At 45.2% G+C, this 13,508-nt stretch overlaps 1 protein-coding gene across 3 annotated transcripts in view; it reads right to left on the reverse strand.

Annotated features, from left to right (window-relative positions):
* ACBD6 (acyl-CoA binding domain containing 6) overlaps positions 1-11,007 on the reverse strand; it is a 148,534-nt gene extending 137,527 nt beyond the window's left edge. For 2 of the 3 annotated variants that reach the window (XM_034779680.1, XM_034779679.1), the window contains exon 1: positions 10,646-11,007. In XM_034779680.1, coding sequence (XP_034635571.1) covers positions 10,646-10,831 — 186 coding nt within the window. In that variant the 5' untranslated portion in view covers positions 10,832-11,007. The remainder of the gene's footprint in view (positions 1-10,645) is intronic. The other variant, XM_034779678.1, reaches the window with a different exon arrangement.
* Positions 11,008-13,508: the final 2,501 nt, after the last annotated feature.

A 13,508-nucleotide genomic window follows, 5' to 3' on the forward strand; every position in this document is an offset into this window, starting at 1 on the left:
GAAAGGAAAGACAACGGTCACACAGGGCCGGTGCAACCCATTAGGCAACCTAGCTGGTCGCCTAGGGCATTAGCATTTGGGGGGCGGCATTTCAGGTCCTTCGGTGGCGACCGGATCTTTGGCCACCCCGGTCGTCGATGGCATTTAGGCGGAGGGAGCTGGGTCAGGGGGTCACGGGGAGGGCCACCTGCAGCAAGTAAGGGAGGGGCGGCATGCAGGGGAACTCCCTGCCCCAGCTTACCTTTGCTCTGCCTCCTCCCCTGAGCATGCTGCCCCGCTCTGCTTCTCTCCCTCCCAGGCTTGCGGCGCCAGATAGCTGATTGGCGTCGCAAGCCTGGGAGGCGGGAGAAGTGGAGCGGCGACGGCGTGCTCAGGGAGGAGGCGGAGCAGAGGTGAGCTGGGGCGGGGAGCTGCCGCACGGCTCCCTGGGCTGGGGGGGAGCTGCCACGGGGGGGTGGGTGCCTCAGGGCGGAGGGGGGGAACTGCTGCTGGGGGGGCGCCTCAGTGTGGGAGGGGGGGTGGAGAACTGCCACAGAGCTCGGGGGGTGGGGGGCCCACAAGGTGAAAGTTTTGCCTAGGGCGCAAAACATCCTTGCACCCACCCTGCGGTCATGCAGCAATCACGACTCAACCCGGTCTTCCAACACCACCTGCAATGTCTGCCAACGAGCCTGTGGATCAAGAATCGGACTCTTTCGTTACCAAAGGACCCATGAAAAATAAAACCCGTGAAAGAAATCATCCTTGAGGGATCGCTAACAATGTATATTACCCATCTGTATAGCTCATCCTCAACAAAACTAAAGAAAAATCCCTTTGATATTAGGGAATGTAGGTACACAGCTAAACCACATATTATGATTATTCGTTAAGGATGAAATTCACCTCCTTCTGCACAAAGACTAAATAAGTAGGCTACGTTTAATTGCCTTTGATAGCCATGCTGAATACAAAGATGACAAACTTGAGTGGAGTCCATCTGATCTCTAGATTTCCTCCAGAAGCATGGCAGCCAGAGCAGATACACCAGAAATGGGAAGTGAGTCAAGGTTGGAGGTGGTTGGGATGGTCCAGTTGGTCAGAAAGAGGAAAAGTAGTAAATTGTGGAGTAGAGGATGGAGTTGTAGCTAGAAACAAAGGAGAGTGAGGCAAGAGAAAAAAAGGAGTCTAGAGAATAGAGGTATAGGAAGTGTTAATGGACGGCAGTTCATGGAAGGAATACGAGTTAGGAGTGGTAAGTGAATAAACAATCCTGAAAGAGATGAGATCGTGATGATAACATATTCTAGAGGGGGTGTAGTGGAATCCACATGTAGACACAGAAGGCCTGAGTCTCATTTACATAAAGACCCTTTTAAAGGGATATGGTAGCATAAAGTGGGTTTTGTAGTGGCCATCAATTACATGTAATGTCCCTTTAACAATAGCAGATGGTGTAAAGAGGCCTTAGTATAAATGAGACTGAGGGCTTGTATACACTTACATCTTATAGCACTCTAACTTGCGAGCTCAGGGGTGTGAAATCACCCCCTTGAGCGCAGCAAGTCTGAGAGCTTTAAAGCACTAGTGTAGACAGGCTCCAAGTGCTGGGAGCCGCACTCCCAGCACTTGGAGCTAATCCCCTCGTGGAGGTAGATTACCAGGAGCACTGGGAGAGCTCTCTCCCAGCACTCGCGCCAGACCACACTTGCACTTCAAAGCGCTGCCGTGGGAGCGTTCCCGCAGCAGCGCTTTGAAGTTTCCAGGGTAGACATACCCTCAGACTCAGGATATTTTTTCCACATGAAGGTGTATTCATAGTAGGGCTGTCAATTAATCACAATTAACTCAAAAAAATTAATCGTGATTAATCACAGTTTTAATCGCACTGTTAAACAATATAATACCAATTGAAATTTATTAAATATTTTGGAGGTTTTTCTATATTTTCAAATATATTGATTTCAATTACAACACAGAATACGAAGTATACACTGCTCACTTTATTATTTTTATTACAAATACTTGCACTGTAAAAATGATACAGTATTTTTCAATTTACCTCTTACAAATACTGTAGTGCAATCTCTTTATCGTGAAAGTGTAACTTACAAATGTAGATTTTTTTTTGTTACATAACTGCACTCAAAAACAACCAGTGCAAAACTTTAGAGCCTACAAGTCCACTCAGTCCTACTTCTTGTTCAGCCATTCGCTAAGACAAACAAGTTTGCTTATATTTACAGGAGACAATGCTGCCTACTTCTTATTTACAATGTCACCAGAAAGTGAGAACAGGTGTTGGCACGGGACTTTTGTAGCCGGCTTTGCAAGGTATTTACGTGCCAGATATGCTAAACATTCGTATGACCCTTCATGCCACCACTCCAGAAGACATGCTTCCATGCTGATGATGTTCAATAAAAAAATAATGTGTTAATTAAATTTGTGACTGAACGCCTTTGGAGAGAATTGTATGTCTCCGGCTCTATTTCACCCACATTCTGCCATATATTTTATGTTATAGTAGTCTCAGATGATGACTCAGCACATGTTCATTTTAAGAACACTTTGGCTGCAGATTTGACAAAACACAAAGAAAGTACCAAGTGAGATTTCTAAAGATAGCTGCAGCACTCGACCCAAGATTTAAGAATCTGAAGTGCCTTCCAAAATCTGAGAGGGGCAAGGTGTGGAGCATGCTTTCAAAAGAGCAACATTCTGATGCGGAAACTATAGAACCCAAACCACCAAAAGAGAAAATCAACCTTCTGCTGGTGGCATCTGACTCAGATGATGAAAATGAACATGCGTCGGTCCGCACTGCTTTGGATTGTTATCAAGCAGAACCCATCACCAGCATGGACGCATGTCCTCTGGAATGGTAGCTGAAGCATGAAGGGACATATGAATTTTTAGCGCATCTAGCATGTAAATATCTTGTGACGCCAGCTACAACAGTGCCGTGCAAACGCCTGTTCTCACTTTCAGGTGACAGTGTATATAAGACGCGATCAGCAGCATCTCCTGCAAATGTAACCAAATTTGTTTGTCTGAGCGATTGGCTGAACAAGAAGTGAGACTGAATGGACTTGTAGACTCTTAAGTTTTACATTGTTTTATTTTTGAATGCAGTTTTTTTTTGTACATTCTACATTCGTAAATTCAACTCTCATTATAAAGAGATTGCACTACAGTACTTGTATTAGGAGAACTGAAAAATACTATTTCTTTTGGGGGATTTTACAGTGCAAATACTTGTAATAAAAAATAAATATAAAGTGAGCACTGTGTACTTTGTATTGTGTTATAAATGAAATCAATACATTTGAAAATGTATAGAACATCCAAAAATATTTAAATAAATGGGATTCTATTATTGTTTAACAGCGCGATTAATCTCGATAATTTTTTTAATTGCTTGACAGCCCTAATTTATAGCTATAAGGAATGCTGAGGAAGACTTGCAGTTCCTTTCCTTTATTTGACTAAAGTCCAACAGCTACCTTTCAGTAATAGGGTCACCTACAAAGGAAATAAGGTGCATTTCCCAAAACTTATTCCAGCCTGGGACACTGGCTGGTCCACTTCCAGAGCTCACACTGACAGTAACAGGAAATCCATGCATGGAGCAGCTACAGGATCACAGTCTGGGTGAGGAAGAGAGACTGACAGGCACAAATTCTTTGAGCCCTACTCCAGGAGGAGTTAAAAGCAGAATTTTTCCTGAGAGGAACCAGGGAGCATAGAATAAGGAATGACAAGGTAGTAAACAAAAGACATGTTGGTCTATGCCTCTGTAATTAATTTACATGTACCCATTAATATTACATTTGGATTTACAGACCCTATCATTAGAGGATAAAGACACCAAAGATCAGGAGAACATTGATGCCCACCTCTCTTATTATTGGTGTCTGCATACAAACAAGGAATTTTCACATAGGTTAAACATCATTTTGATGAACAATGGATTTACATAAAATGAAACGTGGACTTAATCACTTTTTTTTTTTTAAACGTTCCTGCATTGGTAACCAAACATTTCAGGACTCCAATTAAAAAGCCACTCTTTAATCGCTCATAAATGACTATATCACAAACTCAGATTCCCAGCTAAGGCACACTTCTACACCAGAGGCCAAGCCAGAGTAGCCGTACTGATGCAAACAGGAATAATCCCCTTGAAAGCAATTGTTATAGTAAATCTCCCTAATGCAGGGCAAAATCCAGCATAAACGAAACATGGGAAGGATTGGGATGTTTAAATGAACCTGATAGAGTAAACATGGGCAGTCCGTTTTTGGAGATCATGACAACTTGTTAGTCAGATGTTGCTAGTCAAGCAAAATCAAGCTGCAACCATCAAACTATTATAAAACACTTGCTGCTCAGCCAATTAAACTGCTTGATCAGCTAACGATTCCTCACCTTAAAAGGTTGTTTTATGCTGCATCTGCAATCATCAATCATGCCTCTTTTTAAAAAAAAAAACTTAGATGTGGAAGTTGCAGTAATTTTATTTAGATTTTTACAGAAAGGGAATGGGCTTTAAAAAAAATGAAAAGTTTTCTAAAATATTTGTTTTATTGTTTCATGGTAAATGTCACCAGTTTGAATCACAGGGTTTCTCAGCTGGCCTTCAGATCAAGGTACTTTGTTAAAACAGGTTTTTGCCTGATGGGGAGTTGTATATAATTTCATTTAACTGTTGTCAGCCCTATCTTATACAGACTGTGATTTAGACTGTGTTTAAACATTTTCTCTTGCACTCTGAGACACTGAGTATATTTTTACAAACTGAAAAATATAAATGAAATATGATCTACCGTCAAAATAGAACACCCCAACCTGGCCATTCTCTAGCCCAATATCCCAATTGCACACAAAACAGCCAACAACTCTGAGAGAAAGTTATGTACTTTTCCTAATATTTTAATAATTATTTTCTAAGATCCTCTTCAAAACCTGAAAATAGTTTCCCCTCTTTAAATTTGGCATTCATTGTTTTCCTCCCTGCTGTGCAATAGCATCAGCACTACTGATGCCAACACAGATATAGGAACAATACTTCAGAATGATCTGCAAAAGAAAAATAGATATGGTTTTGCCCTTTCTGCTTTTTTTATGATATATTAAGTTGGCTTACAAGAGTTTTGTCCAAAAATAAAGAGGGTGGGGGTGAGGAGAAAGAGGGCACTGCTTGATTTTTTACATTAAAAATATCAGCTCTTTACTTCTCACATTTTGCTGTGCAACTCCCTGAAAAACTGGAAAACTAATGGAATTCTGACATTACATAAGACTGAAACTGGAGCAGTAGAGAATGGAAGGATTTTTAGTTAGAATGTTTAACTTGAATTCCTGACAAATAATTGGGAGAAAAACATTTGTGAAAGATTCAGCGCTCTTGTCCCTACAGCTGAAAGCTAAAAACGCTTTTTCTACAAAGCTAGCAGGAAGACATGAGCTCCAAATATTATTTCAAGTCAGAGGTTCCTATACTGTTGTCCGTGGCGGGCTGACTGGTCACTTGGTGCTGGGCCCTCCTTGTTTCAAGTTGATAAACTGCATTAAAAGACAGCCCAAATACATTAAACACTTCCCTAATATCACTTTTCAATGCAAGCAATTTTTGTTCTTGCCATAGCGATGTATGTGATCGTAAATCATGGGGAGATGATCCATGCAATTTTGAATGGGAGGGGAGGGATCCATGAGAATCTCTATTAAGCTATGGTCCATGCCATGAAAAAGCTTGAGAAGCTCTAGTTCGTGTCAAACAATCATGGTATGTGATTTGTTTTCTTTACATTACTCAACTGAAGTAGATTGTAAAGCAACTGATATCCAGACTGCAGGTTATTTCCCACCAAATCATAAATTCTTTTAGGCAAGTCAAACTTGGACCCTAGCTCCAGAATTTGATAATACAGCTTTGAATGTAGACTTGAACCATACTGGGGCCATCTGTATGCAATCAGCTGACCGAGTGAACACAATTTCCTAGGCAGAAATGGAATTCCTTCACGTAGTTTGTCCTGCACTGAAAGGGCAGCTGAAGAAAAGCCTCACTAATCTGCACTAACTAGTGGGGTTGGCCTAAATTCAGATCAGTGAGGGTTGCAAATTAGCAAGTACTGGGATGGTCAGGAGAAGCATCAGCTTCACCTGCCAATTAGTAAGGGTCCTAAGCCCTGAATGCCAGGGAGGGATCAAGAGGTGACATGGTGTTCTCCATTAGATCAGCGAGAATAATGTCACTCATATTGCCTCAGACCCAGCACAACGGTACTGCTACAGTAAACTGTAAGCCAAAAAAAAAAAAAATCTATTTTCAGTACAAACTTGTGGTTTAATCATCTTCTACTGTCCCTGAAAAATCATCACATGGAAAAGGCACATATAAAACACAGGATTATGCATTTCCTGCACCCATCAGTGTGAGCCCTGTTTTGCTACGAGTGCAGGATTTTAATACTTGAATTTTGTCTGATCACCCCATCATTTAGATAGATATCAGGAGAGCCTTCTTCAAATACTGCAGCTCTTTTATTGAGTCTGATCACTCATGAGTAAGGCTGCGAGTTTGTCATGGAAGTCACGGATTCCGTGACTTTCCATGACCTCCATGACTTCTGCAGTGGCCAGTGCGCCTGGGACAGGGACAGTGCACAGGCCACTGCTGGAGCAGTCTCGGGCCACCATGGCTCTGCCCCCCAGCAGCAGAATTTGGACGTGAGAGGGGCAGGGGGTCGGGGCACCGGTCGGGGTGAGGCGGGCTCTGGGCGGCGTTTACCAGGAGGGCTCCTCAGAAGCTGCAACATCCCCCTCGCTCAGCTGCTTGGCAGAGGTGTGGCCAGGCAGCACTGCATGCTGCCTCCACCCAGAGTGCTGGCTTCACAGCTCCCATTGGCCAGGAACCATGACCAATGGGAGCTGCAGGGATGGTGCCTGCAGGCGGAGGCAGCATGCATAGCTGCCTGGCCTAGCCTCCACCTAGGAGCTGAGCGATGGGGGATGTCGCTACTTCCAGGAAGCCTCCCAGGTGAGCGCCGCCCAGAGCCAGCCTCACCCCATCCCGTGCCCCAAACCCCTACCCTCTCCCACACCCAAACTCTTCTTCTGCTGCTGCGGAGGTGGGGGAGAGAGGGCACGGAGCCAGGTAGGGAGCCTGCTGGCCCAGCCAACCCTCCCTCCCCCCCCCCTAGCACCAGGGGGGGTCCGCCCCCCCCCCCAAGCAGCCTGGACACCCTCCCCCTGCACCTTTGGGGCCCTGGGCAGTCCCCCCCACAAGTTTTATTCAGTGGTAATTTTAGTAAAAGTCATGGATAGGTGATGGCCATGAATTTTTTGTTTACTGGCCGTGACCTGTCTGTGACTTTTACTAAAAATACCCATGATTAAAACATAGCCTTACTCATGAGGCACTGGACTCTTGTCAACTAGTTATTCTATTTCTACTTTGGATACTTATATGGCTCCCATTACTGTAGTGCCTGAGCACCTCACAATCTTGAATGCATTTATCCTCACAACACCAATTTTACTGCTGGGGAACTGAGGCACAGAGAGACTAAATGACTTGCCCAAGGTCACATGGGAAGTCTGTGGCAGAGCAGAGATCTGACACCAGGTCTCCAGAGTCCCAGGCTAGCACCTTTACCCACCGGACCATTCTTCCTCTCTTACTGAAGTTCAGCCCTAACAGGCCCTGGCAACATTCTCTCACTAGGGCCAACAACTGAACAGCTCCCTTATTCTCAAGCTTCTGACACACAAACAAAATTGCAGATAAAATTAATAAAAATCTGAAACTGCCTCCAATAAAAGGTAGTAAAACTCCAGGAGAAAGTTTATATATCTAAATAGTTTTAGATAAATAATGTACAGTATTTTAACAGAGAACTCAGCTGTTACTGTCATCTCTTTTATGGTGGTGTTGCCTCTTAAAATCAAAGCCTTTGGTGACAAGAAATATTGACTTGAAGACAGACAAGGATGTCAAATCAGGGACAGCAGACAGATCTAAGTCAGCACCTTTTGCACACAAGTACACCTCTACCCCGATATAACGCACCACAATATAACACAAATTTGGATATAACGCGGTAAAGCAGTGCTCCAAGGGGGGCGGGGCTGCACACTCCAGTGGATCAAAGCAAGTTCGATATAACACAGTAAGATTTTTTGGCTCCCGAAGACAGCGTTATATCGGGGTAGAGGTGTAATACTACTGTCCACTGGATAATACATTAGCAGCCTATTATGCATATTGATATGACTTCTGTGACTAGAAAGAGGTTGTGTTAAGTACTACAGTTTTGTCTTAAATCACAAAATGCCAGACCAAAAAATCAAATTTAACAGGGCCTGATCCTGCAGCAGCTTGCACTTGCAAGACTCCCTCTGACTTTAACTGCAGTGATGCCCACTTCTGCAAAATGTAGGCTCTGTCCCTTAACCAGTCCCACTGTTTCTAGGCAATGCAAAACACAGAGTCTTCTATAAGGTTGAGCATATGCATTAGTACTAAGCACAGGAGGATGAGATAAGAACAGAGTGGAAGCCTTGCCTACAAACATCCTGGACTCTAGAGGCAAGACACTTACAAGATTTTTTTTTTTTAAAGTATATTTGTTCTGTAATTAGTTGTGTACACAACATCCCAAAAATGATACTGTTAATGCATACGGTCAACAAGACACACCAGATTATGTTGTTATTCTATAGGAGCAGTCAAAAGCATCGCACACACCTCTCTGCCAGCAGTCTAAAACCTCAGCTATTGAAACATGTGGTGACTCAATGCAGTTAGCAGCTCCCTTTTGCTTGGAACAAATCGAGGGTTTGTAAAAACAATTTCTGAAGAATTTCCTCCTAATAATTTCAAGCTAAACAACATTAAGCTCCTCATTTCTCATCTCACAACTGGCAATAGGAAATCCCCCGGAGCCCAATATCAGATGTCAATGCAACCATAAAGCTGATATACTGTATTGTATTCCCTTTACGACTCAGTGGAGCTAGGAAACACTTAAGATAGTATGAGAAGCCCACATTGTGAGCAACAGGACCCTCCTGGACCCTCCAGGGTTTGTTAAATGTTTACACAGGCAGGACTATATCCACAGTTGGATAGCATCAACATGGTAACAACAGCAACTATTTACATGGCAGTGCAATAGTAGGTATTTTTAGTTTAGTAAGCATTTGCCCTAAAAAAAAATAAATCATTGTCTACTTATACTCTTCATTTCATCTCACATTCCAAACTGTTCTGTTCTATCTTCTCATGTTCCCTTCATGATTCTCTGCCATCTGATCATCAACTCCTTAACCTCTCCACAAGATTCCCAGTGCTTGTCTCCTGCTGTCTTGGACAGGTTACCAAGCTATCCGGTCTTCTTTTTGAGCACACTATCTGATCCCTTCACTGCTGGACACTCATCTCCTGCTGGTGACTGGCAGTTTCAGTCACACTGGAGGCTTGAGAGAGCAGCTCCTTTCATCCTCTAACACAGCAGTAGTCCCAAATAGAGACAGCTAGGTTAGCAGTCCCTCCTCATTTCCAGCTCCTTTTACAGTCCAAAGATTGGACACCCGTAGAAGCAGCAGAAAACACAGAATAGACGAAGCAACATGTGACCAGCTAGCTCTTCAATGGACTACTTATGTGCTTAAAGCTAAGCCTGATCGGGGCCTAAGTCAGTGCCTTAAATCTGATGCAGGTGATGGAAAGTCTATCATCTACTGCGTAATCTGCAATGAGAAGAGGGTCTTAATTAGGTAATGATAGAGAGACATCTGTTATAAAACTACTGTCTCAGTTGGCACTCTCCTTCCACGTTGTCGGTTTCAATACATGGTCTAGTTGAACATGGAAATACCCTCCTATCCTTACAGGTAATTCCCAAAACCACTTGAGAAATGTTGCTGTGGAAGAGTTAGCACTGCCACTGCTCTTTCATTCAAAGGCCCCAGTCCTGCAGTAGGATCCGCATGAGTGGACCCTTGCTCTCACATGGAGCTCCATTAACTTCAGAGGGTTCTTCACAGACACAAGGGTCCTAAAGTAACAAAAGCTAACTTGTGTTCTGCCATCAATTGATGGTGGCTGATCTCCACCCCACACTACATCCAGCCCTAAGTGACAGCTAACACATGGCCCCCACCAGACTGGACAAAGGTTGAAATACCACCCAGAGCCATGCATAGGCAGCAGTATCAACCCCAAGCATTAAACAGTCATGAGTCAGGCCTCCCTCACAAACAAAACAACAACAAAATCCTACAGTATTTCTTTATAACGAGGAGATTTTAAAATAAATAAATGCACAAGAACCCTTGTCCTTTACTTTCCAGCTCCAGGGCCTTTAGGGCACCCTGGGGTCCCGTTTCCTAGCTTCTCTCTGCAAGCACGAGGCCTGAGACCTTTCTAAGGAAGGATGAGATTCCCTCAGAGCCACGGGGCTGCTGGGCTTTAGTCAGGACCCATAATCTTGGGACACTCGCGGTGCAATGGCCAAGAGCGCTGGCGCTGCACCTGCGCAGGCGTGGGAGCGCTTAGTAGGCCCTACCTCAGCGTGCCCGGCGCTGGACAGAGGCGGCGAACCGTGAGGGAGGCGCTGGAAGGGGGGAAGCACCACCCCAGCCCAGCCCTTACCTGCTTGTACCTGGCGTACAGGTAGAGGAGCTGCTCCCTACTGGCCGCCTGCATCAGCCCCGGCAGTCGCTCGGCCGCCCGCTCGAACTGCTCCACCAGCGCCCGGGCCTCCTCCTCCGGCCCGGCCGACTCCTCCCCGGAGCTCGGCTCCCCGCCGCTGTTGCCAGCCGGGAACGGGGAAGCCATGGCCAACCCGGCCGCCCCCTCCCTCACTGCATCGTGGTCCGTCGGCAGCTCCGTCCCCTCCCGCGGCGGCCCGCCCCTGCCGGTAACTGGGCGCAGCTGGGGTCCCGGGCCAGGGCGAGCCTCTCCAGGGACGCGGTGCAGCGCTGCTAGCGGCGCGGGCGGAAACGCGACCACCAAGAGGGAGGTTCCGCCGCGCGGGGAGTCCGAGTCCCAGTCCCTGCCCCTGCGTGCGGGAGGGCGGGGGCTGGTGAGGATCTGAGGGCCCACGGTGGGAGCTGCTGTTCGTCCTCTGGGATACGGGAGAGTGCCCGCTGGTCAGAGCAGGGAGCCCAGGGCAGGGGCCTGCTTGGGCCCCTCTGGGGTTCCCCCCTCAGCAGGGGTCTACTAGCGGCCCCAGTCAGGGCGCGCAGGGGCTGAGGTCACAGCAGGGACGAAACGGTCACGGTCAGAGTGTTGCCGGCACAGAGTGCCGGAGGACAGCAACAGCGGGTTCGTTACGCGATGTGCTTCCTGGCAATAAACACACCAGGTGGAGAAGCAGACAAAGTTTATTTGAGATCTCAAAGCGGTGCAAGGAGACTGACACGTCTCAAATCAAGCACACTAACAGAAACAGTTTTTCTTCTTTTATACATTTTGCAGTTAAGCCTCATCTCCCCCCACCCCCCCAGCCCTCCCTTTCTCCCCCTCATTCCTCCCTCTCCCGTCCCTGGTAATAGTTACTAAGCAAATAACGATTACATTTAAGCAGTTAAGTCATTCTTGGCAGCTATAAGCCTTGCTTGTTAGTAACTTCTTTAAACCGTTATCTTGTCCTTTTCCCCTTCAGCCAGAAACATGCAGGCCTCATTATTACCGCTTGATACCGGTGTGAGCAGGGGGTTGCACACAGATAACTGGTTGCTTACATATTCCAATTGCACCTGGCTTTTGAGGTCGATTAGAGTTTAAACATGGAAGGAGTTTGGTTCATTTAGGCCTACTGCAGGAAGGCTTCATTGACACTTGTGATTTTCCACCCTCCCGAGTTACCTAGGGTGATGGTGATGCCTAGTGACGTCAACAGCGGGGTTTGTTGCCCAGTGTGCTTTGCGCCAATGAACACACCAGGGTGGAGAAGCAGACAAAGTTTATTCAAGAGCTCTGAATAGGCACTAGGAGACCAGCATGTCTCAAATCAAGCGCGCTGATACAAGCAGTTTTTCCCTTTTTATTCTTTTCTTCCTTCCCTACCTCCCCCCTCTTCCTCCCCCTGTAGTAGTTACATTAAACGACTTTGGCTGTGTAGCTTGTTCGCAGTGTTCCCTTCTGCACGTTATTTTATCCTTCAGCTAGAAGCATGTAGGTTCCCCTTATCACTACCGCTTTCCAGCTGCTTGCCTGTGAGGTTAGTAAAGTTTAACATGGAGGGACTTTGGTTCACTTTGGCCTAGAGCGGGGGGGCTTCATCGACTATGGTGGTCTTCCACCCCCTGAGTTACCTAGGGTGATGCCTAGTGACACCAACAAGAGCATGGATCAGAAATACAATTGTGAAACAAATTGGTGGCTTCCTAGTGCACGTGTACCTACATAACCACAACCACCCATTAGCACAGCTGGTACTCTTGAGACTTCAATATCCTCTTGGCCCTTGAGGTGACACCTCCAGTACATGACTATTCACGAAGGTTTTTCTAGAACATTCTGTGCTAATTTTTCCATCACAAATACACAAAAAAGGAAGAATCTGCCAAAACATTCTAGTCAACTATTTCATGTGATACTGCAATCTAGAAATGCTATGTGATGCAATCTAGGGTGCACTGAGATTTTAGGGTGCACCAAGAGCCCAGTTACTACTTAAGGACTGACTGTAAGAAGCCACTTTACACAAACTGGTGGCTTCTCACACAAAAGTGGTACTATTTCTAGAAATGCTGAGCTAGTCAATTTAAAGATGATTTAGGGATTTATCATGAGATGCTTTTCCTTAAAAACCTAGCTAAATAAATAGGGCTCTACATTGAGTTAATTTGACACTGTTGATAATATTTGACAAACACTCATGCATGTTTGAGTGGGACAAGAAGCAGTCCAGTGTATAATCTCTAGAGAGCCTTGAGGAGAGAGGATGTGATTATTAGTAATGCCAAACCCAAGCTTACACAGCTGCCATTTAAATATAAATCATAGATGCCTTTGAGTTCAACGCCCTCTGCAGTTTGGTATAGTTATGAATACAGTATGGTCTCATATTCTCACTATTAACACCGCATGGAATGCCTTTAGTCCTGCATATGGTGCCAGACTTGTTTTGAAATTGGAAAAGAAAAACCTTCTTTATGGTTGTATATATCAAAAAAAGACACCCTCAAGCAGCTTCTCCTTTTAATTCAGGTTTTGTTTTGAGAACAATGTTTTACACAACTTAATACAAGTAGAAACATTTACACAACATTTTTTAAATTTCATTACAGTTTTTTTTAATTGTCTTTTTTGTAATTTAAACTTTCCCCAGGAGCTCTAGTCATCTAGAACTGGAATGCAACAGCATCCTTCTAGGGCAGGAGAAGGAGAAACTGACCAAAAAAAGGTGAAACTTGCCAAGCTAGTTTCACTGTCCCCTTCAGGAGAGGCCAACATCCAGCTAGGGGCACACTGCTTGGGGAAGCCCTTCTGCTTCTCCCACAGGATG

This window comes from Trachemys scripta, chromosome 8 (genome assembly GCF_013100865.1).
Source record: "Trachemys scripta elegans isolate TJP31775 chromosome 8, CAS_Tse_1.0, whole genome shotgun sequence".
NCBI lineage: Eukaryota > Metazoa > Chordata > Testudines > Emydidae > Trachemys > Trachemys scripta.